Source organism: Oryzias melastigma, linkage group LG22, assembly GCF_002922805.2.
Source record: "Oryzias melastigma strain HK-1 linkage group LG22, ASM292280v2, whole genome shotgun sequence".
Lineage (NCBI taxonomy): Eukaryota > Metazoa > Chordata > Actinopteri > Beloniformes > Adrianichthyidae > Oryzias > Oryzias melastigma.
Window position 1 is genome coordinate 22006187 of NC_050533.1, and position 27595 is coordinate 22033781.

Sequence of the window (27595 nt, forward strand, 5' to 3'; positions counted from 1 at the left end):
CTGTTGAAAGTCCACACCCCTACCACTGAAAGCAGTCTACTCAAAATCTGGAAAACTGGCCCCTCCCCCTTGGCGTTCCAAACAGGAAGTATCTTCTGGCTCCAAGAAGCCAAAATCCCTCAGATTTCTATAGAGAAATAATAAATAGCTGTGATCAACTGACCAATCGGATGCCTCAATGAAGCAGATGGTTTCGTGCTCCAATGTTCAAAACATTTGATTGACAGATTCTCCTGAGGGTGCTGTGGAGGGTGTGGACTTCCAACATGCTTACATTGACTAGAGTGGTTCCCATAGAAACAATGAATCAGACCAACCAATCACTGCTTACTGACATCGTCTGGTTCCAACATGGCGGCCTCCGTATTGCGAAAAGAAAAAAAGGTGACTAAATTGGCTTAATTTGATTGGAGTTGGAAGTAAGTCATTTTCTAAGGGTGACATCATACTTACTCAGTCCAGTTCTCATGTAGAGTCAATGTTTGGACCAGGCGCTACACCCTTTGGGGTATTGGAACCAACAGGTATTTCCTATTTAGAACACAAAGGGGGAGGAGTCTCAAAGGTTTATGTGTAAAACCCCAAATATTTGTTAAAAGATGGCCTCAAATTTACCTGAAGAGAAGGCTAGAGAGAAAAATACATGTATTTGACATGGAAGTAACTGAAACATGAACATAAAAGAGGTGCTGGATGAAGATAATCTGGTTGCACCTGAGGTTTTACCTCATGATTCTGAGGACATCTGACATTTCAGGCTTGGTCCAAACAGCGGCCCAGCTTTTCCTGAGAAAACAGTCATCAGGACAGCCAGCAAACCTTCCAGAGGCAGTGATAAAACCGCTTTACATTTTGAAACCACGAACAAACTAACAGAAGGTAAATATGTTGACTTTATATGAGAACTGGACAGAGTGAGTGTGACATCATTTGTAGAAAATGCGTACTTAAGGTTCCAACCAAATGAATTCGATTCAGTGACCATTTTGGAACCAGAGATCATCAGTGAGCAGTGATTGGTCCAAGTCGGTCTGAGTCATCATTTCTATGGCAACCACCCTCAAATCAGGACTGAGCTTGTTGGAAGTCCACACTCCTGTCACTTGAAAGCGGCCTACACCAAATCTGTCAAACGATTTGAATGTTCACCATCAGACCACATACTTTTGAGGAATTTGATTAGTCAGTTTATAACTTTTACTACAAAAGAAATATCATGAAAAAAATTAGGATTATCAAGAAATGTAACAGATTGAAAATAATTATTCTGACTAATAGAATGACTGAGTAATAGCTGTTTATTTTTCTATCAAAGTCTATGGGATTTTGGCTTCTTAGAACCACTTCCTGTTTGTAACACGAGGGGGGAGGAGTCACTCAGTCCAGTTCTCATATACAGTCAATAGATAAACAACCTCATCCAAATAAAAGGATGACAAACATCTCCCTTAAAAGAGGCCACAGGACTTTATTCATTCATATTTGTTCAGCAGACGTCACGATGTTACATCGACTTGAGCAGATTTTCTTATTTGTTTGCTTCAGAAAAGCCTCAAATTTCCTTCATCACAACAGGAATGTCAGGTCAAGGCATTGAGAGACCTTTACAACCTCTTTCAGATCATAAACAAGTGGTCCTCATCCAGCTGGGAAATATTGAGGTTCTACAGTGGAGAACAGAAATGGCACACTACATGTACGCTATAGGTAGGCTATGCAGAATACATCATCGTTATGTGGAAGGTGCAGCAAACTATACTTCTTTTTACAGAGCTGTCTTTCTGCAAAACAGCTTAAGTCATGCAAGACGAGAGGAGAACTTTCAGTTTGACTTGACCTTACCTGGAAACGGTTTCTCAGGTAAGAACTGTTAGTCTGTCGACAACAGACGATGCACCAAACCTTTGTTTGGACAGAAGCTGGTCAGAATCGTACAGAGTAAGGAACCCTTGATTGTCTAACATGCATCATTCATTCTAACTGAGATTTAGGGGGGTGGCTCCACAAAGGCTTCAGAATCTGCCGTTTGCAGAAGCCACAAGTCCTCGGCGATGCTCCATTATGCCGCTGTGTTCCGCCGATGTTCCTGCTGCCCTTCAGCAACAGTTCAAGAGACGGGGAGGGATTACCTGAGAGAGAGGCAGTTCTACCAGCGGTTAGTTTCCTTCATGACACGGAAGCCACAACGAAGAGCAGTCGGCCGGGAGTAGAGAGGAGAGGGGGGTGTCAGCTGGTGTCTGGCAGGAGGATGGACCTGCTTATGAAAACGGAGGGTCCTCTGATGGAGTCAGGGGGCTGCAGGGGGGCACTGTGCTCAAGGACCGGAAGGCGAAGATAGCGGGGTCATAGGTGTACCTGGGCGGAGGACGAGTGCTGGTCAAATTCTGAGGGCAGAAGAAAAGAGGTGGAGTCAGAGTACAGAGCTAACACCTTAATCCCGGCTGTATGGGGGGTTGACCCGTATGGAGGCTGGAGGTTTTGGGTTGGGTTGTTATTTTGAAAATCAATTTTCAAAATAAAAGTCTAATACAAGAAATTTTGTTTTAAGAAGTCCAACATATGATTTTTTTTATTTTTTATTTTGTTTTACAAATGATGAAGATTCAATGAAAGAAAGTTGTTGATTTGTAGAAGTCGTTTCTGATTTGAAAATATTCCATAAATGAAACGGTACATGATTTTTTTCCCTCCTACAAAGTCATTTTAACTCTCAATCCAGGCTCCGATTATCATTTCAGAGCAAGCAGATTGATCATATTTTGTCTTTACAAAAATCTCCATTCATTTGGTATTTTTCAACACAAAAGAACATTTTCTGTGCTAAAGTTTCTGAATGGATGTCTACCTAATTTGATATGATACTTGATTTAAGTCTCTTTATTTTGTGGTTAACAATAAGAACAACAGAAGAAAACACTCCCCAAACATTGTTTTTTTTAGTCTATTTTTTATGTATAAATGGATTTATGTTCTTTAGACATCTAACTCGCAACTCATGCATCAGCCCCCCCCACCTTTATTTCCCTAAAACCCCCAAACAAACAGGTTGATCAGGTCTCTGCATGGTGCGTTCACTGAGCTCTGGAAATTACCAGCAAAACAAAGCAGTTTATAAGAGAAAATTTCAAAAACCAGAATAACTGATCTATGTAAAATGTATTGATTAAATAGTGTTGACATTTTTTCTGAAAAACGGCTTTGTTTTGCTGCGAATTGTATAAAAGTGACATAGTAGCGGACGGAGTTGGGCAGAGTGGCTGTTTGGGTCCACTAATATCGGGCTCTCAGTGAACGCATCATGTGCAGATGCTCGACGGCCGTGGGTTCTGCCAATCAACCCGTTTGCTCGGGGGTTTTAGGGAAATAAATGGATGAAGGCTGGTGTATGAGATAGAATTCAGACGTTTCAGGTGCAAAGATCCACTAATAAATCAAAACTTAGACTAAAAAACAACTTTGGTGCAGAGTTTGTTGTTAACCACAAAATAAAGAGTCTTAAATCAAGTAAAATCTTGGTGTTTCAGTGTGGGAAAGGGAGAAGGGGACGCTTCATTCTTCATTCTTGATTATCTTGTTATCACGAGAAAACAAACTTTGAAAACTGTTCAGAAAAAAAGTAGGTGAAGCCATTTTTGGCCTGCATAAGTCAGCCTTGCCGTCTCTTTTACAAGTTTCCACAAATCAGCAACTTTATTTGATTGAATATTCATTCTCTGTAAAAATGTATACGGCTGATTGGAACTTTGTGAGGAAGATTTTCCTTTAACGTCAAAGTGGAGGCTAACTACCAGACGCTAGCTCCAGCTACATCTGACTTTTAAGGTGTGATGAATAAATTAAAGTGAAAAAAAAAATGATGCAACAGTCATAAAACTGGTATTTTCTAAATATAATGTAAACATGAATGAGGCTGTCGCTGCGAAGTAGCCAGAGTGGCTTCTGCTACACGAGAACAACTGTCTCTATAATGTGGAGGAAGATTCATGGTTTTGTCTGTAAACAGCAGCTTTATTGTTCTTATTCAGTTTCCTTATTGACTTTTTTTTTCCCCAAATAGATTTTCCAAATACGTTTCACTGTTTGGTTTTTATTCATTTTTAGCTTCACGGCTACTAGCTTAGCAATTCGGTAGCAAACAAGTAGCTGCTTTAAGTCATGTGACCAAGACGGATGTTGTGAATAAAATATGTCAGTTTTCCTTCAGGATCAAAAAATAAACTATAAGCGGATATAATCTAAGTAAGTACATGTATTGCCTGCGGCCCGGTCCCAAGTGACCCATGGCCCGGTACCGGTCTGCAGCCCGAGGGTTGGGGACCACTGATCTACAGTACTTTACCCTTACTTACCTTTACGAGTTGTATTAGTGTTTACTGAAAACCTGTCGGTCACAGCATGCTCTTAGAAAAAAATGTGCACGAACATTCTTGCTCTACAGGCTCATCGGTCGGTCTATGATCTTGATTTTTTTTGTGTGGACAGTGTGAGTGTCCCTCACAGGTTTGGGCATTTTTCGCCCACCGACAGCCCGTATCCACCTGTAAAGGCAGTTGTGATTAGGGCATAAACTGTGAGTGTTTCAGCTCAGCCAGGGTTCATACAAACTCTAAAGATGCATTTTCACTTTCTGCCAGTGTCAAAAGGCTGTGAAAGAACGGCGCGGTTTTTATTCTCACTTTGTTTCATTCTCACAGCAGGTTTGGTGACAAATGTTTTTCCATTCGCAGAAACACCTCTTTTCTCCACCCCTGAGGCTATGTAAAAACATCTAAACACAGCCTGAGTGTGTTTCCTCCCCACAGGAAATCACTTTGTTGGGTTTGGCAGCGGGGAAGCCCTTCCTGCAGAAGCTGCAGACGTCTGAGGCGCTCCACGCAGAGCTGCACTCTGCAGCGCTGCAGACTTCCATGTGCGGGGAGGCCACAGGTGTGGAGGTGACCTGAGCCAACATCTTCAGGGATCCAACACATGAGCTACAGTCACTCGGCAACAATTCCCGAAACCATTTAGAGCCGACTCGTGTGTTTATTCAAACAGTCAGAGGGGAAGGGTCAGAGTCCTGACAAAGCTGCAGCAACATCTTTTAATTTAATTTACTTTTAATTTTAATTTACTTTAAAAAGTCTTACTAGCTGTCACAGACCTGGGTGTGTGAAATATGTTCTCCACATTTGACCCCTCCCCTGGGGGAGAGGTGAGCTGCAGACACAGCCGTGCTCTGGAACCATTTGATGGGTTTTACTTAAGAAACTAAATGGTAAAAAAAGAACAGTCCATTTACTGAAACATAGTTCACCGTTTTCATTTAGTTACTCGTTTTTCTTAGTAAAAAGGACTTATTTTATATTAATGAGGCTCAATATTTGGAGATAACGTTAACGGTCAGTGTTGGACCAATAAAGTTTAGCTTTCACTGCAGAGCGACAAATGTGCAGCAGTGATGCAGGATGGAGCTAAAGTCCCAAACAGCTGAATGTGCTCCGAGCATCAACTACTCAATTTATCATCTTCAAAACTCAAGGCATAGTTTGGAAGATGAATTCTCAGTTAAAATCTACACATAGAGTTGTTTATAATAGAGATATTTATATTTTATTGGAGTAGTAACAATAAACGGGTAAAGGTGTTTATAACTGATGCCTAAAAGTTTGTTTTTATCGTGTTCTCCATGAGTCAAAATACTTTCACATTTCACAACGCATTACCAGTTAGATGTTTCATTCGTCTCACAAATATCATGTTCTTTACCTGAATCCAGCTCACTCTGGAAATGCTTCTAAAAGATTGGATCTCTGTGCTGCTGAGAGTATTCTCTCCTAAGGCTTCAGTGTTCCCCCCTGCTTCCACATGACCTCTCCCTCTTAAAAACAAACACACTGGAGAGCCGTCGACCTCCTTAACCCCAGCAACCACTTCCATGCGTGAACTGAAAGCAGGGCCCCATCGGATCCAGACGCTCTTCTGGGTCGAGGCCAGAAAACAGAGGGTTTAGTTAGAGCTGCGAGCAGTGCAGACCACTCTGGGAGAGACGAGACAAAGACTCAAAGAGCTGAAACCTATGAGCTGGAACAAACCCAAGACCTGCAGATGTCCCTGACAGCGACCACAGCCCAACCATCTCTTCCACAGACGACACAACATTATCAAACCGAGTGGATGTTCAGAGGAGCTGGAGAAACCGCACTCAGCCAGGCTATAAATGGAAAATTACTCCATCCTTGGAAAAGCATCACAAGGGAACCACATACACTCCACCACCTCCTCCTCCTCAGTGCCGCTCAGTCAGACACCATCCTGACACTCCGCACATTTGTACTCATCACACAAGCCTTAATGGAAAGACTCTGAAGCACATGAGCTGCTGCTACAGTTGGTGTGTATGTGTGTGTATACATAGGGAGGGGTGTGTTAAGGTTCCACCGACACTATCCCACACAACGTGATAATGACGTCACTTCTCTCACCACACTGTGCATCCTTCTGGAGTGTGTTGTTCTCTGCCAAGACGCTGAGCCTCATGTTCTCCAGCTAGCCTCCCTCCAACAGTCGGCAAGCACGCAGTTCATCACAGAGCTACTGCTGATCTGATCCATCGAGATGCAGGTTTTAGGAAAAGTCGGTGCACTTAGAGCACCTCTAATAGAGCTTGTGAAAGTCTGGTGGTGTGGTGACATTAAACAAGCCAAACAAAGGCCAAAAAACAAAATGTTTTATTACATTTCAGTTATTACTAATTCTGTTTTTAAAATACTAAGAAAAATAAATCAACCAGTTTTATTTTACTTTTAAAGACCTACTCTGATGAAATTTGTACATTTAACATGTTCTTCTGGCATTTTCTGAGGATTTATAAAGAAAATTAAGCTCAAAATGGCATTTCTGATTTTGAAAACGATTGTATTTGTGTCGTCAAAAACACTGGACGGGCCACAAGCTTCCTGCTCCGCTCCACCCAGACAAATAGATCAATGAATGTCTTCATTTTCCTTGTCTGAGCTGAAATCTGGATCAAAACTCTACAGCTGGATAGCTCCAATATTGCTCACCATTTCTGTGAGGGGGACCTGGTAGCAGAAAAGATGGCAGCTGACAATCATTAGGCGGAAGAAAGTCCAAGAGCGGAACATCATATCCCCCCTCCACCCCCACCACACATTTCGGTCAAAAAATACTCAAAAAAGACTGATATAAACAGCGATCCTGACACAGGATTTTTCCTGTATAGAGAATTTGATGGCGGCCGCCACAACCTAATTTACAAGCGCCACCAGCTCCTGCTGTTTAATCAAACACATGATCAAGTGTTCCCAAGCCGTGGTCTTTCAGCCATTTGTAACTGCAGTTACACACTCCCACCAGTAAGGGCAAGTGGTGCTGTGTCCAAATTAGCGCATGAAACAGAGGCACTCCAAGCCATTGACTTCCGCTCCAACATAATCACAGACAGTTAAATCCAGGTTTAAATGTAAATAAAAGCAGAAAAAACAAGAACCAAATGGGTTTGGGCACATTTCTCTGTGAAACACACAGATTCAACAACATTCAACATAGACCCTGGAACGGGTGAACTCCTGCTGCTCAGCAGAAACTATGACCAAGAAAATGACAGTTTTTTTTTTTTAATCAATTTGGGCAAAAATGGCATAATCATAATTAAAAGACTGTTTTTACAAAAGATCAAAAGATGATCGGAGTGGGACTTTAAGGATGTTGGAGACAGCTCTCCAGCTAGTGAAGCTTGGAAACAAACGCTGAGGCCAGATGCTGCCCCAGTGTGGGACTGGAGAGAGATCAAGGTCCTGGCAGCACGACATGCCTCAGTGCTCACAGGGCAACCAAGCAACAGTGCCATAATGGACGCCCTGATCGTTTACTCCATAACAGTCTTCCTGTGCAGTGGGGGTGTTTCACAGTCGCTGACTAGAACCATGACACTTTCATGCTTAGAAAAGTACTAAAAAAGGGAAAAACATAGTGCTCTAATGTTAGCAGACACAGAGACTCCAGGGCAAAAAAAGAAAAACAAAAGAACTAATTTTAAAGAATCAGTTACACAACAACCACACATTATACTCTTATTCATTTTCAATTCTACAGCAATTCTAAAATGCTTCTTACTGGTTGATGTAAGTTAGAAAAGACTTTCCAGAAAATAAGCTAAATGTGTGTTAATGTTTAGGTTATTTGTAGACAAAACATTTTAGCATATCTAACCTAAAGCAGTAACGGAATTTTCTTCATCTTTTGGCTGCTCCCTTCAAGGATCTCCACAGTGACTCATCCGCCTCTCCTCTACATCCTTACTCACACCACCCACCCTTATGTCCATGAAACTCCTCTTTGGTCTTACTCTACACCTCTTTCCTGGTAGCATCCTTTTACCATCATCAACGTTCCTCATCTCGAACCATCTCCATCTGCTTCACTGCATTTATCTCCAGAACATCTACCATGATCTGTTCCTCTGATGGATTCATTCCTGATACTATACTGGTCACTCCTAAATAGAACCTCAAAATCTTCATTTCTACTACCTCCAGCTCTTTGTGCTATCTCTAAACTGACAACATGGCTGCTCTCATCACAATTACACACCTTCACTTTCATTCCTGATGACACAATCACCAGATCTCAATAAAACACCTTTTGGATGTGGTGGAACTATAGATCCGCATCATAGAGGTTCAGCCGACAAATCTGCAACTGTGTGATGCTTTCATGTCAATATAGACCAAACTCTCTGAGGAATGTTTCCAGTATCTTATTGAATCTATGCCACCAAGGGTGAAGACGGTTCTGAAGGTAAAGGTCCAACCCTGTGCAAACAGCCAATGCTGATGTCTCCTTTGTCATCAGCAGAAAATGTCACCTCTAAAGAAAGAAAAAACTAATAGTTGAGCACACAGACCCTCCTTGAACATGTAACTTTTGCTTGTTAATGCATTTTAAGTTAAAAGTTTTTCAGTTTATTTTAAACCGATTCCAAAACCAATGTGAGATGAGGCGCTGGAAAAAATTTGAAAAGAGAGCAATTTGAAGTGAACTCACCCGAATCTTTATGGTCCGTGTCTTTCCTCCACACTTCTTTTTTAGCAGCATTTTCTGCAAAGGACAAGAATGACAGCTGAGGAAGGGCAAACAGCTGCTTTCTCTCAACAATAACAGGTCAACACCATAGACCCTGGAACTGGAACTGACACTTCAGCTGCATACTTGTGTCCTTTAAAGATAATCTTTGAATTTGATTTAAATGACTGCAAAGCAAACCTCGTTTCTAACAGTCAAGAGGTTTTCTCAACCATTAGCTGTGACTGTAAAAGGAATATTGTGGTTCAAGAGGAATTCAGGCACAATAATCCAGCTAATTAATCTATGTAAAATACATTTTATAAACAAGTATTGTTAACTTTTGTAAAAATCTGTAAAACAAAAGACAACACAAATATTTGCTTCTCTGTTCTTTTTACTTTAAGATTAACACTTATGTTTTGACTTTTCTTAACAAAAACATTGTATACATTTTCAAAAAGAGGAGCATTTGTTTCTTTATAAAAACACTCGAGTGACCTCAGAGAAAAGACATTCTTCATGATTGTTCTGGAGCTCAGGGCTGCTTTCAATGTGATTATCTGCTGAGGCTGCAGAAGACAGACGTTTCTCAGATTACAGCAGACCTGCAGGGCCTTATAGAGTCACATCAGTAGGACAGAGTCGTGCTAGTTCAAGCAAAAAGTGCATCCTGGTCGCAGGTGTTTGAGGTTCCACAGGGCTGTTTTTATGGACAAAAGCAAAAAGGGAGTTTAGTTTGGGAGCCGCAGGACTTCCTCTCTGCTTTTTGCAGCTGATGTTGTTCATCAAACTGGGATCTTTGGAGCCTAGAAATAGGGATGTCCTGATAAGATTTTTTTGTCCCTTATTTAAAAAGATTAGTAAACAGACCCAAATTTCCCCTATTTTTAGTTATTAACCCGATTCTATCATTTCAATCTTAAACAGTGAACTTCTGTGATGCAGCTTGAACAATCAGGAAAGATTTCATTTTACCATCATCCCCACTCTCTCCCACTAGCTTACAGCCCCTCACAACCATAACATAACATTAGCGGTGCCACAAAAATGGCGAGCAATATTGGAGCTATCCAGCCGTACAGTTCTGACCCAGACTCCTGCTCAGACGAGGAAAACAAAGACGTTCATGGATCTATTTGTCTATAAGGGGATGTTTCAGAATGGAGTGGAACTGGGACTAAATTGTAATTTCTAAGTAATAACTACAAACTGCCTTTTTTTTAATCTGCTCATTATTCACCACATTTTGAACACATAAATACTCAGAAAGATAATATTAGACTTAATTTTATTTATATATGTCCTCCATGATAAATAAAAATGCTACAAGAATATGTTAACTCTTTACATCGGAGCGCCAGGGTTTATGTTCTTTGATTTAAAGAATTAAAAACACCAAAAACACAATTTTCACGGCAGTGGGTCTTTTACGACTAAAAATAGGTGATAATTAGTCATATGAGAAAGTTTGGTGACTCTAGTTTTAGGATCTTCAGAACTATTTAACATTTTTGATCACATGCTATTCATATCCCTATTAAAATATATAATATTAATGATGACTTTAAAAAGTTATTTTCTGAAATCCCTTTTTGCTGGAGCTTGCACTTTGTAGACGGTCCCTTGGCAGCTGTCTCACTGTTTAATTCTTAATAAAAAGAAATTTATAAAAAAAATCTTTATTAATGCCTTTGAAGGTTGTTGTTTGGGTTAAGACACATCAAATGGAAACACTTCCTGTCAGTCAGAAATGTTTGTTATTAAAAGAAGTATTGAGCCTGGAAGTCTGAAGCTTTGAAAATCTTGCTAACTTTACCAAACTGTTTTTGTGCACCTCCTGCTCTAATTGGTGCTGCATTCTGCTTTGTTTTAAGAAATTAAAATGTCGTCATCAGTTCATGCTTAGCAGACTTCTAGTAGAGTATTTATTTGTAATAACAACATCTGATTTAGAGTGATCAGCCAATTTCCTGATCACCTGATCAAAGTGGGACATCTCAAAGTGAATGTAACTGAAATGAGAATTATAAGCTTCAAGTCCCGCCAGCAGAACTGGAGGATGTTTCTGAGGACTGAGGTCTGAGCATCTCTGCTTAGACTGCTGTCCCCACGATCTTAATACAGGGGGAAAAATAAGAATGCACTGAAGTAATTTTTTTTATTTATTTTACATTAATATGCTTTTGTAATATTTTAGAAAAGGTCCTGAATGTGTGGTCTATACATTTATTCACGCTGTGATCCCAGACAGAATCACAACGATCAAGGAAGTCGAAGCACTGTCTCACTAAACAGTGGGTGAAAGAGGATTATGCAATATCCTGTTTCCCACTCCAGTCCGTGTAGCTCTGCTACTCTATCAGAAGAAAAGGACAAAAACCACAATGAGGGTGGAGGACCACATACTTATCAAATTGTCTCAATTTGGAGAGATATGTTTTGAGGAGCATGAGCAGAACTGAAACACCAGACTGCCGATGTTGTGGTGTGCAGGAGAGCTGCTGTGCACTGGCCTCTATGATCAGATCCTGCCTTCATTTTCTTTAAACATTAATGCAGAAAGCACTTTTAAAACTTCTATCGATCTTTGTAGGGTTCTCTATACCAGGGGTGTCAGAATCCAGGCCTCGAGGGCCGGTGTCCTACATACCTCGAGGCCTGGATTTGGACACCCCTGCTCTATGCATACAGAAACACGTAAACATAATACTTAATGCATTCAATATATCCCCCCTTTTTGTCAGAAATGTATTAAAAAGTTACACAAATAAAGTTGATTTATCTGATAAAATTCCAAATAATATATAATCCAAACTAATTTAAACACTTATATCATTTGAAATGTTAAAGCTTATCATTGAACACTTCTTCTGTATGTCTGTCTAAATACACAAACTTTAACTGGAAAAACTGAATCCAGAATCCCTTTTATCGATTTCTGCTTCAACAGTCTTGTGATCTCCGATTTGTCTGTCCACCCTACAAATCAGGCATTTACATGTTGCAGTTTGTTTTATATTCAAGCTTTTTTTTTATTATTGAGCTTCTTTTGTAAAAAACTGTGTTACAGAGAGAGTGAACAAACTAAAAAAAGTGGTTCATGTGGCGATAATTACAAGTTTCCACTAGTTCAACTGAAGACAATTAGGACATTTTTAGTCCACTTACAACAGAATTTACCAGAGGCTGAAAGAAAATAAATATCACACCAAAATGCAAGTTAAGTACTGATCAAAAAAAGTACAATTGTAAAAGAAACTGGTCCTCCTAATAACTACTATAATACTTGTCATTCCAAATGAAACCAGCCATATCCTTCCTTCAGTCTTGTCCATCCCCTTTTCCTCCTCTGTTTTCTAAAAAATCTCTTCTTCACTACTACCATTTCCACTCTTTCACCAACATCCACCACCATCTATTCTTCTGCATGCCTGTTCAGAACACAAAACTTACCATCACTTTCTCATCGCCTCGGCTTTTAATTCACCTCAACGTTCCTAGTGGTCTTTTAATGATAATTCTGACGTTTTTAACCAAAACCAAAACACATGTTATTTTCAAGGCCATAGTTTCTGCAGAGCAGCAGGAGTTCATTATTTTCTATAGAACAAATAGACTCTTTCAAACTGCATCTTTTCATCTACTCTCAATTCACAATAATTTGAATAAAGAAATACTCAGAACTGATTTTTCAAACTTAATTTTCTTTATATATTTGTCCTCCATCATGACAAAAATGCCACAAGAACATATTTAAAACACCATTTTCATTTGAGTGGGTCTTTAACTTTTATGAACAATTTGGAAACATAGAGAAACAATCCAGTAAATAGGCATTCAGCGACTAAATTAACCTACCACATTAAATTAAATTCTTTAAAGCCTTTTTGGGAATATCTTGTAGATTTGTAAAACTTTCAGGACTTTTATATCTAATATAGAAATACAAACTGCCAAGATAAAATTCGTTTCTGAATCTTAAAATTATAATTAATGAAATCCATGCAACCCTTAAGCTTGTTTTGCTGAAGTTTAACATGAGAGTCTGGTTGAGTCTGCCCCGTACATAAGAGGGTCTGCTTGCTGCCTCTGTAGGATCCCTTTGTATCCCATACAACAGTGGCCCCCAACCTCTGGGCCACAGGCCAGCACCCACACATGGTCACATGGCCTGACGGAAAGAATACATAGCCGACATTTGATTTATTATCTGATTCTGTACAATGTTAAATACTTTCTCCACTAGGTCTCATCTTCTTCTTGACTCACCTCAGTCACATGTTTTGCATACATCTGCTACCTTCATAAGGCAGCTTCTCTAGTCAGAAGCACAATATATTACCACTGGACAGCAGCAATCGCTATCAGCTCTGCCGGAGCCTGGAGAGTGGAGCTTACTAGCTCGCCAAGATATCCACCAGGCGGCTGGCTAGAATAGCCGTCCATCTAGCTCAATGAACTCTGTGACAGGCTGAGGATCTATCCAGTGTGTATCCCGCCTTCACCCAACAGTAACTGGGACAGTTTCTGGGCACCTAGCAACCCTTGTGGGTGGAGAAAATGGAGGGATGCCATTGAATGTTTATTTCTACTCTTTCATCTAGTCATTGAAAACGTCACGTGCCCAAGGCTGAGTCCCTGATTGGTTGACACGCTGCGTCAAGCTCGCCAAGCCACGCCCGCCACCGAAATCACGAAGATCTTACATTGACTTAACATTGAAACTTGATGCCTTCGCCACGTCGGGCACGTTCGGTATGAATGCACCATAAGTTTACGATTATTATTATATTTAGAAAATACAAGCTTTTATATCAGTCAAATCATTCTATTTTATTGTATTTATTAGCCAAGCCTAATATTTTCACACTTAGACCAGGATTTTATATTATGGTCTGAGTGAATTATCCATTCTTATTTGGTACTGGGTGTGGATTAAAAAGTGATAATGTACACCTAAAAAATAATTTCCAGTCACATATCCAAAATGTTCTATATCACTGTATAGACTTCTTTAAAACAAACTTTTTGCTTCATCTTCTGGACAAAAACAAGCGGTCACTGAACTGATGGATTATTTAACCTATCGTCACGATCAACATTTATATTGCTTTCTTTTGCTACTACAGTCAAGTCCGCTTTTTGTGAAAAAGCCATAAAAACTGCAAAAAAAAGTGCTAAAAATGTATTGAATATTTATTTCTTTTGTAAGTGACCATGGTATCAGTATGATAACGCACTTTGAAGTTTGCATTTTCACAAATGTGTGCACTTTGCGGAAGCAATCATGTTTTAGGCTTCCATGGTGTGCGTTCATTTCTGATAATGCACACTTCGTCTGGCATTATCTCTTGCTTACACCAGTCCATGGTGAAAAGACATTTGGGGCTGTAGACCTACTACACCCATTTCACTAGTGTGGGTGCACAAACTCTCACATATAGACAAAGAGATGCAGTAGACAAAACAGACCATGCAAGAGAACGTACACACATATATAAAATACACGTCTTTTTTTTCTCCCTTCCCTTTCATTGCTCCCTGCTGTCTCTCATCATCTGCTCTCTTCTTCTGAAACTTCATGGACATATGGAGCCCTGAAACCTGCAGTGACGTGCACGGTCACCCACACACTTTTCCCCTCTCCTTCCACAACGTTGCCCATACAGATCCATTGGATTTTAATAGTGGATCGGCTTCCCCATGACTCATTAGTGTTGTCTGTTGTTTATTTAATCCTCTCCTGACTCCACCCCTCTGTCGTTCCCCCTCATTCACAAGCTTTTGTAACAAATCACAGCCCACATCTGCCATCCGTGCCTCCCTCTACTTATGCTTCTCCAGCCAGACCACCATGGTGGCAAAAATTTGACTATGAAAACAAAGACAAAGACTTTGTTTGTTTTGAGCAAAGGAGCACAGTTTGTGCAACTAAATGTGTTTAAGTTTGGAAGGAAGTCACTGTAGTTTTGGTTTAGACCCCCAATGCTAAAGTTGAAGCTCTCTTTGGGGTTTAAAGTTTGTGTGATGTGAAGCTGCAGAGAACCAACAAAAGTAGCAGTAATTTTCTGGATGATAAACATTTGATTATTGTTGAAGACGATTCAAATTCAGGTAATACTGAGTGAATATTTACAAATAAAATTATATCCAATCAAGATTTTTAGCTTTTTTGAAGAAGAAAAGGAATTTACCTGTTTAACCCTTTAACACCAGAGATTTAGCTCCAGTATAACATTACCCCCACTCTAGAACCATTCAACTGTTAACAGAATTCACATAATTCCAGTGGATATTAAAGCACACAAGAAGTGCAACACTTTACAGTAGTGAAGTGCTTACTAAATCTGTTATGCTGTGCAAAGCTGGTATTAAAAGCTGCTTGTAATCAGCTGATTTACGTCGATTACCTAAATGTACGAAGATTTACGATACAGTATGCAACAGTGTTAAAAAGGAATATATCTGAGTTTAGTGACATCATGAAAGATCCAAAATGGCCACCAAAAACGAACAAACTACCAACAACATACCAAAAATGATGTAGTTTCTCAGTTTCTAAAATTCAACACACTTTAATAAAAACATGTCAGATAAATAAAACCAACAAAAAAGCTAAATCGGGCAAAAATACAACCGGGCCAAAGTCTAGTTGGGACAAGACAAAAAACAGGCTGAGAAGTCAGCCAGGCTATCCCAACTACACTGACTAGTTTTTAAGTATCAACATTACTTGATAGTAGTGTGTAATTATTAATCTATTAATAGATGTCTATTCCTACAATACAACATGATCAATCTGTCTGATGCAGAATTTAACTGAATCGACTTATTGTGCTAAAAAAATAGTTTTAACATGAGATAAATCAATAATCAAATCAATTTTGGAAAAAAGCATTTCAATTTAGACATAGCCAAGAAATGCTCATTGGATTTAGCCTCTAAACATTGAGTAGGGGCATATGGCAAATTCTGATGAGGAATTTGCTCAACATTTTGGGGTGGATCCCAAACTTGTCTGAGAATAGTACAAGCAGATGACGCTACAGAAAAAGGAGCAACAAGCAAACCGATTGCGTGGTGGAGGTGGAAAGAAAAAGACGAATCAGAAGATCTGGTTTTTAACATTGGTTATTGACAAAAGACAGAAAGCTATGCGTAAATCCAGGAAAATCATCTACATGAAAGTGCAGAGGGCTTTTGATACAGAGATTGATGATGCTTTGAAAAGAACAGAAACGTTTACAGCCTGTGATAATCAGAACCGTCATACAATGTTCTCATCATTTCAGTAATTCCTCAAAAGTTCATTTATTGTTGTTTATTTATTGTTGTTTATGTTTATTGTTATTGTTTTTTGATCAAATTTCTCTGCAAAATGAACCCATTAGCCAGCTTTATTCTGTTATTGAATAAACACCGGTCTCCAGCAGACGCCTGTCTCTAATAAACGCTGGACCAGTGGACACATTTTTGAAATAAACGCTGGGGTTACTATTAGAAGATATACGATATTTTACTATAACATAGAAAACGATCATGGTCCATCACACTGGACAACACAAATTTGATGTAGCAGAAAATGATCAACTATCATTCACGTCCAATGTGTGGAAACACTTTGAATTTAGCAAAGCGCTGTGACCAAATCTGGAAAACTTCACTGGCTCTGTTCAGTACCAGGTATTTATCTCTGAGTCACACTGCTGGAAGTTTTGGATAAAGATGGATCCATTATTGGTCAATAAATCAGATTGTTAAAAATGAACCACCAAAATTGTAGGTGAATCGGAACGTCAACCACAAACATCGAATCGAAGCGTTATTAAAATAAATCATTACACCCCTATTTAATTTTTCTAAATGATAAAATAAATCTAAATTTTTTTACTAAAGTCAGGCAAACCAATCAAATGACCGTGGGTCATCATCCTGTCCGTCTTTGTTCTAGTCTTTCTTTACTTTCAGTCATTGTGTGTGTTCTGGTGAATCCTGCATTACTGACGTCAGGCTCCCGAGGGTCTACCGGCAAGAAATAAAAATGATAATCCTAATTGTATCTTGAATTATTAATGAATTTGTTATGAAGGCTTCATTATATAATTGAAACCATATAATATGTTAAAGAATACAGTGTTCATCCAATTCCCAATGGATCTATTTAGGCATTTTAAATTTCAACCATAATCATATTTCATATATAATTCATATTTAAACCAATAACTTGTTTTCCTTCAATATATCAGCTCCCCCGTAGCTTTAAAATTCTCTGTAAGTCTACCAAAGAATCATCTCTAGATGGTGAATCAAAGAAGCAACTTTGTGGTTGTTACATTGAAAAAAATGAATAATTCTTTCACCATCAAACATCTGTAATCTGCTCATATTTATAAGTTTCATACTTCAAATTTCACACTTGTTATTGATTCTTTTAGCAATGACTGCTCCTGCTGTTGCTCTGAACCCACTGACTGTTTCTTTTTATCCACTACTATATCTGGACTTTGTTGTATTTTGGCCCAAATGCACCAACAGTCGTCACCTCAACCCCTAGCTTCTTGCTGATGGTTTTGTAGTCCATCCTGGTCATGTGCAGGTCAACAATCTTCTCTCTTAAATCCACTGAAAGCTCTTAAGTCTTTCCATTTTGGAGAGTTTGGAGTCTGGCTGAAACGTCCTCCAGGAGGGGCAGAACAATTGTTGGAGTTTCTCCATTTGAGAAACCATGTAACATTCATCCATTTTCTTGACCGCTTCTTCCCTTTCGGGTCGCGGGGTGCCGGAGCCTATCCCGGCTGCTGATGGGCGAAGGCGGGGTTCACCCTGGACAGGTCGCCAGTCTGTCTCAGGGCCTCAATCACACGCATACACTCTCACATTCACACCTAGGGGCAATTTAGAGTCACCAATAAACCTATGAAGCATGTTTTTGGACGGTGGGAGGAAGCCGGAGTCCCCGGTGAAAACCCACACATGCACGGGGAGAACATGCAAACTCCACACAGAAAGGTCCCAGCCGGGATTTGAACCGGGGCCTTCTCGCTGTGAGGCAAGAGCGCTAACCACTGCGCCACCGTGCAGCCCCTATCCATGTAACACTGTATGCTATTAACAATCTCGTTATTTCACTAGTAAATTTTACAGTATGCAAATTGTTTCAGATTAACATGAATATCTTCAAAACATAAAGTAGATCATTAATGTATTTATAAACAAATGTGTCTACATGTGTAAACCGTGTAAACAAAGAATTGAATTGAGGATCGAAAGAATCGCGGAAATAAAAATAGGAATCGAATCGATCCAGGCTCTGGTGAATCGAATCAAATCAATTCTAGAAATTATCGATGATACCCAGCCCTACTACACACAGATATTCTCTTTTATTCATTTATTATATAATAGATGTTTATTTATAACATTCTTGATTTAGTAGATAGTAGATTTGGTTATTTTCAAAAACTCCAGTTTCCCTAAAACCTGTGCACACAGTGGGAAAAAATGCAAACAAACAAATGCGACTGACCTGCTGCATTTTTTCCAGATCCAGGCTGGGTCTCCCTGGTTCTCCACCATAGCTGTGTCGATACCGTCTATAAGGTGCTGTCTGGTCAAAATGGGTCAAAATAATAGGCCGTGCTACTGGCTTTACTACTTGAAGCTGAAATCTCATGGGGGGTGGCTTGAGGCTATGTGGCGGGCTGGAACTGAAGAGTACAGGGCTGGGAGTGGCAGCGAAGCAGGCACTGGACTCGACCAGAGGTCTGGGAGGAGCAGGCGGCGACCTGCAACAACACAGGTCCCGCACCTCCTCATCGCTGGAAGCACTACTGTGGTGATCCCCGTGGCACTGTGGGAGGGAGGACATCCACTTTCGGTTTTCCCCACGGCTGATTCGTTCAAGCTCTTCCTCTGAGGAATCCCGATCCAGATTGGCGTCTAAGAGAAGGCGGAGACGTCGTAACCGGGCAGGCGAAACAGGATCCTGGTTGTGCTGCTGGCTGGTGGCCAAAGGGGTGAGGGCGCAATTTCTTCTTCTCTCTTTAAGAGTTGATGAACAGGAAATGTCAAAGCAAACATGTAGCATACATAAACTTAAAACAGCATGAATGTGGCTCTCTGCAAGCACATTATGCTGACTTTAAACATGCAGCTGCAAATTTATTGACATGAATAATCTGTCGGGTGGCATTGTGCACTTACCACGGTCGATCTGTGCCAGCTCCTGGTTCTCGCCTTCAGAATCATCACTCTCTCCTTCTCCACTACCATTATAGGAAATCTGAAAATAAAATACAGTCGATAAAATATCATTTAAAATCATTAATAGTTGAAAACATTTCTATAAAGAAAGAACCATTTCCTTCAACACCGGAGCTTCAGCTACAGTGTTTTTCTAAAGTGTTGTTCTTTCAATTAGCGCACAATTTCAACCATTTACGCAATTATTCCAGCAAATTCTGAAGCAGAGAAGAGCAGCCTCGAGCTGATATGCAACACTAGTGAAGTGGTTACACATTCAACATAGATCAGCTGATTCACGTTGATAGCGTTAATGGTCAAGAGCAGTGTTGGGCATCTCACTTCAAAAAAGTAATTAGTTATAGTTACTAGTTACTTCTCCCAAAAAGTAATTGAGTTAGTAACTCAATTACTGCATCTTCAAAGTAATTAGTTACTTGGCAAAGTAACTCGTTTTAAATTACTCTTTAAATATGGTAATATTTTGTATTTTTTCCTGCGTTACAAATAAAAAAAATAATTTACATTCAATAATAGATGATAACTGACAATAGTATACTGGTATAGTTTTCCAATGGAGTCATATTGTCTAAGTTTAGGATACACATGAGAGAGGGTTTAGGGAAAGAATTTTCAATATTTATTTGTCAGAATTATCACACAAAACACTGCAACAAGTGGTATATAAAAAATGTAACTTCACACAAAAAAGGTAAACGTTTCAACTATTAACATACTTCAAGTATCTTACCTACAACTATAATTAAACAAAATGGCTTAAAAAACTGAAAGTGCAAAACAATAATAAATTAATAAACTACAATTATTAACCCATATTTCTGCTAAGAGGAGCAGCTCTCTGCATCTCTTTTTTCTCTCCCAAAATCCCGCAGCCCCGCCCACTCGCTCCGGAGTCTGCTCACTGCGTTGATCTGTGCGCGCTCGTGTCTGTCTGTGTTGTGTGTTTTATAAATATTACCCCGTTTCTGCTAAGATGAGCTGCTCTCTGTCTCTCTGTTGTCATTTTATTAACTCCCGAAACTCCTCACCTCGCACCGGAGTCTATCCACGTTGATCTGCGTGTGTACGTGTCTGTGAATAAAGAAAAAAAAGTGTGCGTGCCTGTCTGTTTTGTGTGTCACTGTGCTCGCGCGCGCACGTTTGTGTTGTGATTGTAATGTTTATATCCATGTCTACCGCCTGTTTAGACACAAAAACATGATCACATTTGTCAATCGTGGCATTTTATTGTGAAAAACTGGTTATATTTTGAAAAGAAACCGGATTTTTTCATGTATCTTGATGCAACTTGGGGCGCGTAACACAAGCAACTTTCGGGTGCGAAGCGCCCAGCTCCAGCAAGATCATCAAACTTTGAAGTAACGCGCCGCGATTTACACGAAGTAACTATAACGGCGTTACAGCGAGGATGAAAGTAATTAGTTAGATTACTAAATTACTTGATTTATAACGCCGTTAGTAACGCCGTTATACTTAAACGGCGTTAGTCCCAACACTGGTCAAGAGTTACAGCAACATCTCCGGGGTTAAAAGGTCATGAAGTTGGAGGTTTTAGATGTTTAATTAAAACGAATACAAATTCTTGGGATTTGCTTTTTTTGTAACACCTGGCTGCTATTCAAATTTGTTTCAAGTTCAGCAAAACTTTATTAATAGACGTTGTGTTAACTCATTTTCTAAGACTCTCAAGAGTCCTTGTAAGAGGTTACTGCTGTGGATCTCTTGTAGAGGTCATGCTACAGTAGATCTGAAGCTGCTTCTGACTGCAGATAGTGTTGTTTAATCACAGTCTTATAAAGAGGCTGCTCAAGGTTTTTCATGATGACTGCCGTGTTCCTTCTTTCTTTCTCCTTCTCGTTTTATCAACCTTGGCGAGTTTAAAACAAGAAAACTCAACTACAGGATGGAGAAAAGTCATCGGTTTATTTTCAAGCTTCAAAAAAAGGCTCAGTCTCACTGGTTTGCATATTTACATTGCACTGCTTAAGCGCAATTTGAGTCCCGGTAAAAATACGTTTTAGTTGAGCTGCAAAAACCACTGTTTGACTTACTTTTGAGACCTCCCAAAAGCCACTGATAAGGCTGAATAATCTATGTCTTAGAACAAATATCAGACATTTAGGAAGAGCAGAACTTGTTTGGTCTGCTCAAATACTTATGTAATATCATGCAATCCTATTTAGAATGAATAGTCACCGTATCCTATAAATGAACTGCTCATCATTCCAGTTGCCTTCCTTTGTATTTGCAGTTTTTTGCTGCATCAATGATTTCTGTAAAAGGTTTTAACAGTTTGTCAGTGTATATTAGGAGTAAAGTGACATTTTTGGGTAGAAGCATCCATTAAAAACAGAACCAAAGTGTACACTAATATAAGTTACATGCAGCTATGACATACAGATTATGATAGATACAGATAGAAACCACAGTTTCTCAATGGAACCCCATAAGACTACAAACTATGAATTCAGATATATTCCTTTTTAATTCTCAAACAAACAAAAAAATCACTAAGTCGTGTTTATTTTGTCAAATAACACTTTTATTCCAAAGAACTAAACTAGCCCATCTCTTCCAAATCAATTCCTCCTTTAAAGCAGCAGCAACAATGCAGACATCCTGCTGACTGCAATGCTAAGAGTTAAATAATGCGCCTAACACTCAGTAATTACCGCTCAGAGGCTTCACTGAGCAGCTGCCATCTGTGCTTGTGCATGGGTGTGTGTATGTATGCACATTCGTATACACCAAGTGTCCTCCCTTCCACACACCCACACACACATACACCTTTTCTTCTCTCTGAAGCTCCAGAAAAAGTGTGAAAAATAGGGGAAATAAGCCAGGGTTCCAACTCCCAATGGGCCAAAAGATGGCATCCTAATCGCATTAAGAGGAAATTTCCCTGGAAGTTTCACAAGCAACATGCTATTTTAATCAGAACGCTCCATGATTCCCCTGCAAAGCATTTTCATGGCCAAAATCATGACAAATACGCTGTAAGGTTCAGCTCATCCTGTTTCCAATGTAATCTTATTTTATAATATAAAACAGTTTAAAGAAATGTACATAAGTTGCTCATTAAAACTATAAATCAATAATATGACTACTGAAGTCTGAATGACCTTTGACAAATGTTGAAGACCAACTCAGACGAAAATTGTTTTTTTAACATGTTCTTTATATATGTTCTCTATCAGAAAAATGTCACAAACAAAATTAAGCTTAGAATTGCATTTCTGTGTATTATTTTCTTCAAATCACTGTGAATCAGGATCAGACAAAGAATGCAGTTTGAAAAGTGTGTACTTGTTACATCGAACAAGAACACAAGCTCCGCTCCATTCTGACGACTAGATCCATGAACGTCTTTGTTTTCCTAGTCTGACCTTGAAAGTGGATCAACACTGGATAGCTCCAATATTGCACGCCATTTTTGTTGCACCGCTAATGTCAAGCAGGAGGTGTGAGGGGCTGTAAGCTAGTGGGAGAGCATGTAAACAGAGAGCTCTCAGTAATGGGGACAGGAGGTGGAGCAGGGTTACTCAGCACTAATGCTCCATGAACCCAGCAGGAAAACTGCACAGAGAAATAACTGCTTTAGGAAACGCTGCAGCCGCATTAGAAAAAATACAAAATAATCAGTCAAAAAATAAATACCTCACAGCCGACCACTAATGAATATACAAAGCTTGTGAATAATTACAAACATATAGTTGAATTGTTTGCAGTCTGAGACACGCTAAAAATAGAGCTGCCCACTCAGTGAGATCATTAGTGTTTACTCAGTTCTTGTATTTGTTTTATCATTTATGAGAACATTCAGAAGCTTCAACATTGAGTCATCTCTGACCTTACTGGGTGGTAGTTCAACAGCAGAATGTTAGTTTAACTGACAGATAAAACTCTGTATCCGTCCCTAAAGGAATACTTCACATGCTGTTGTCTTGGAGAGACAAAAAAAAATCAAGTTTGTCTTCATAAAAATGTGTTTTAGATTCAATATTTGTATTATTGTCATATTTGTAAGTAACTGGGCCTTATATATGTGAAGGGGAAATGTATGTTTTCCTACTAAATCCCATTTAATGATCTTGTGTTTTTGTACAAATTTGCTAAAACAAATGTAACCACACGAACCGTGTAGTTTAACTAGACGACAAAAGTTTCTATATAAGAACTGAGTTGATGCTTATTCCTATATCAACTCTTTTAGGCAATGTCCAAATTGCCTTATGACTCCCTAACCTCTAGAGGGGTATAGAGTGCAGGGCTATCTTGTGCTCTGGATTTTAACGTAATCCGTACACACGCTCACTGCTTTTGATTTAAAACGGCAAATGTGACATCACCATTTGTTGAGGTAAAAACCTAATAAATATGAACATTTAAAAATATTTAGGAATCATTTTGATTATGAAAACGTATAGGATTTTTTAAAATGACATGCCTTTTTCAAATAACAAATCATTCAAATGCAATGCATTGTGGTCTACATTTGCCAATCTGGCAAGCACCAATGTGCATTAGTATTGCACAAAGACTTCTGGGAAATTTTCAGGACACTGGATTTTAGGAATTGTAGATGTGGACAGCCATGCGACAGACTGGCGATCTGTCCAGGGTGTACCCCGCCTTCGCCCATCAGTGGCCGGGATAGGCTCCTGCACCCCCGCGACCCCGAAAGGGAAGAAGCGGACAAGAAGATGGATGGATAGATGTGGACAGCAATCATTTGTTTTTAAATGTATTCATTTATGCTTCATACTAGTCTTTCACTGATGCAGTATGGGTAATTTCTAACTAATTTCAGAATTTTTAGAGTAATTTAAAAGAAGTAAGCCAAATAAAATCAAAAAATCATTTTAAACAGGTTTTTGTGAAAACCGTGTGAAAAACCATCAAATATGGGAGAACTGGACTGAATGAGTGAGAAGTCACCAACTGAAAATGTTTTACTTCCGGCTCCAACCAAATTAAGCCAATTCTGTCACCACTTTTTTGTTATACAATTGCCACCATGTTGGAACTTGATGTTAGCAATAAGCAGTAATAGGTCCAATTTGATCTGAGTGATTGTTGCTACAGCAACTCTCACCAATCACAGGTGATCTTGTAGGAAGTCCATACCCCTACCACTTGAAAGTGGGGTATATGATATTTTTCAAATGCTTTAAACATTCACTGTGAGACCACAGACTTTTATTGAGGCATCTGATAGGTCAGTTTATAACTTGATTAACTTTCACTACAGAGAAAAAAAATCATGAAAAAAATTTGGATTATCAAGAACATGTGAAAAAAAAGGTATCAGAGCAAGAATGGTTATTCTGACAAATATACTGTCTGGGTAATAGCTGTTTATTTCTCTATAGAAGTCTATGGGATTTTGGCTTTTTACTCCCTGTTTGGAACTCAAGGAGGAAGGGGTCACTCAGTCCAGTTTTCCTACACAGTAAATGGTACTTAAGGTAATGTAGATTTATTAAGAATTTTTGAATTAAATATGAGTCTACGTAGTCACTGAACTGCTTGTTAAGCTAATTTAATAGAAATGTCGTAGTGAATGTTCACTCTGTTCATCTCACACACAAATCAACTGTCAAATCAACAGAACAATCCAAGCGCTTTTTGCAAAAATTACTGGTTCTGTTCTCTCACACGACAGCGGATCTTCCTGATGGACTGGATTTCCATAGTTCACATCACTGTGAGCTCTTGTTGTTCACTGAGCTGCACCACAGCAGACCTTTAGTCCAGTTTCACCCCTGATAAAGTAATCCTTCTGGACTCTGAGATTGACTCGAATCAAATCTAATATGTGCTCAAATTCAAAGCTAGACAAATGTGAACCAACCCCCCTAAATTAAATCAGACTATCAAAACAAAACGATCAAATGTTTTCATTTGTTAAAGTATTAAGGATTAAGTATAAAGCATTAAGAACCCATAGTAGCATCAGTATAACAAGAAAAACATCAGAAATATGTTCTATGGTTCACTTGGTCTGTGGATATCACACACAACTTTCCTTTAAAGAAAAATGGGTCTTGGTTATTATGGGTTAAAAAGTTGGACTGGGGTGTTAAACCACCAAAAGGCTGCTGACCGTGGCTTATGACTGCAGCTCACCGCTCCACCAGGAGGTGGGTCACATGCAGAATATACATTTTAATCATCCAGGTGTGACAACTGATGGCACTTTTTAAAAATATTTCTCCCACACAAGGACGGAGGGTCTGAAAATGCACCAGAACTTGATTAAAGATATGTTTAAATTACACTGCTTTTAAATATCAATCAACTTCCATTTAAATTCCAAACCAGCTTCTTACACTTGAGGGCCATAAGAATGCTGGAGCCTATCCACCTAGGAGGAGTATCCTCTGGAAAGTTTGCCAGGAAAAAAAAATCACCAAGATGTTTACATTTGTCCGTCAGGGACAGCAAAGGAAAACATCAGCTGATAAGAGCTTTTTTCTGATGTGCTGTGTTTTTTTTTTTTTTTATCTTGTGGCTCAGCTTCACTACGTTTGAACTGTATACAGTCAGCTGGTATATTATCGTGCTTCTGAACCTCATCTGTACCACTATGACTACACAGAAACAGAAAGTTCCTTGTTCATGCACAGAGGGTTCTGCTTTTCCAAAACCAGACTTTAGATTCCATCTTCAGTGTAAAATGATGATCATCTTTAAAATCAGTCCTGTTTTCATAGCACATACAACTCAAATCCATTAATTAGGTTATTTTTAATCCAATATTCTCTTTTATTCTGTGTAAATCTATACATTGTTAAAAATAAATCTGGATTAACTTAATTAAGACTGCAACTTTTGTGGACTAAAGAGAGTCCTGTCACACACTAAAAAAGTGCACAGGGTCAGACAAATCTTTTATAAGACAGATGCAGTTTGCTGCTTACCAAACTAAAAATGACTATATGCAATTTTTAGCTAAAAGTGCACAAGCCAAAGTCCGCGATTTTATGTTCTGAATACGTTTTTAGTCATTTTAGAGGACTTTTACACACGACAGGATACTTTGCTACACCTTTTGTCTAAAATGATGTTCTGCACATAAATTTATGGCTAATTAGGTAAAAGATACAGATGTAAACATGTTCTTTGCTATCATAAAAAGTCTGTTTTTTTTTTGTTTAGGATTCACAGAAATATTAAAAAGATCTGCACCACAAGCACACTTGCGTATACTCCCAAAAAAATAGGAAGCTATTCCTGTTGAAAGACTTCCAACTAAAGAAACATGGGTTGATTTTTATTCGTATCCCCTTACAACTAGTTACTAATTTTAGTAAAAATCATAGAGATACACCCATTTCAAATGAGAGACATCAGTTTGCTGTTCAAGAAAGATGAGGAAAACAAACATTTCTGTGGTATTTTGTAAACAGTTTTATCATCTTGTCATTCCAGAAAAGCAGATCCACCTCTCTTGGAACGAACAGTACTAACACGGTCTACACAGCAAGTAAACGTAAAGTGCAGCTCCTCAAACTGTGGTCAGGGTCAATGATGTCTTCATTCAAATACATCCAGCTAACGAAGCTAAAATCTAACCTCCATTAACATAGTGTTGTGAGTAACTCTATTATGATTGTCATTTATTACAGAAACTAAACAAGGTACTGTAAGGTATTACTAATGAATTGTTAGTGGTATTTTACTCTCAAAATGTTCAGTATCTTGTAAGGTGTTAACATTAGTTAATTACTAATACAATTAGTACTAATAACAAACTTTTTTAATCTCTTTACATTTTTTCATTTCAACTTAAATATCTAAATAAAACATCCTGTAAGGCTTCAAATACCTTAACGCTTTGCTTTTAGTGTTACGAATAAGTGTGTTTGCTCCTGTTTGTTGTCATTAGAAGTTTTAGACTAACGTGTCTGAATTCCCCGACTACTCACTAGTTGTCACTGCTATTTTCACCGTTTTGTCAGGGTGTCCAAATATACAATCCCAAAAATCCATTGCCCTGGAAATTTTCCAGAAGTCTATGGAAAAAGTAGTGTGTATCAATGCTCATTAGATTAGTGAATATAGACCGCAATGCATTGCATTTGAATGTTTCGTCAAGTAATTAACTGAATATTCAACAACTTCAGTGCTACTTCAGTCCCTCTCTGACCCAGTTTGATGACTTAATGATGTCCGACAATAGGACCAAGGGACTGCGGTCAAGTGAGCCGCTGTTCGTTTTTCCGTGGTCAAATCAGCCCTCATTGGATTTTTTCTGCGA

The 27595-nt window shown here is 39.0% G+C and overlaps 1 protein-coding gene across 2 annotated transcripts in view; it reads right to left on the reverse strand.

Moving 5' to 3' along the window:
- Positions 1-1448: 1448 nt before the first annotated feature.
- The window catches only part of si:dkey-16j16.4, a 29672-nt gene continuing 3525 nt past the window's right edge, over positions 1449-27595 (reverse strand). For both annotated transcript variants that reach the window (XM_024260899.2, XM_024260837.2), the window contains exons 2-5: positions 19273-19351; positions 18596-19110; positions 9049-9102; positions 1449-2384 (exon numbers count right to left, since the gene is read on the reverse strand). In XM_024260899.2, coding sequence (XP_024116667.1) covers positions 2259-2384; positions 9049-9102; positions 18596-19110; positions 19273-19351 — 774 coding nt within the window. In that variant the 3' untranslated portion in view covers positions 1449-2258. The remainder of the gene's footprint in view (positions 2385-9048; positions 9103-18595; positions 19111-19272; positions 19352-27595) is intronic.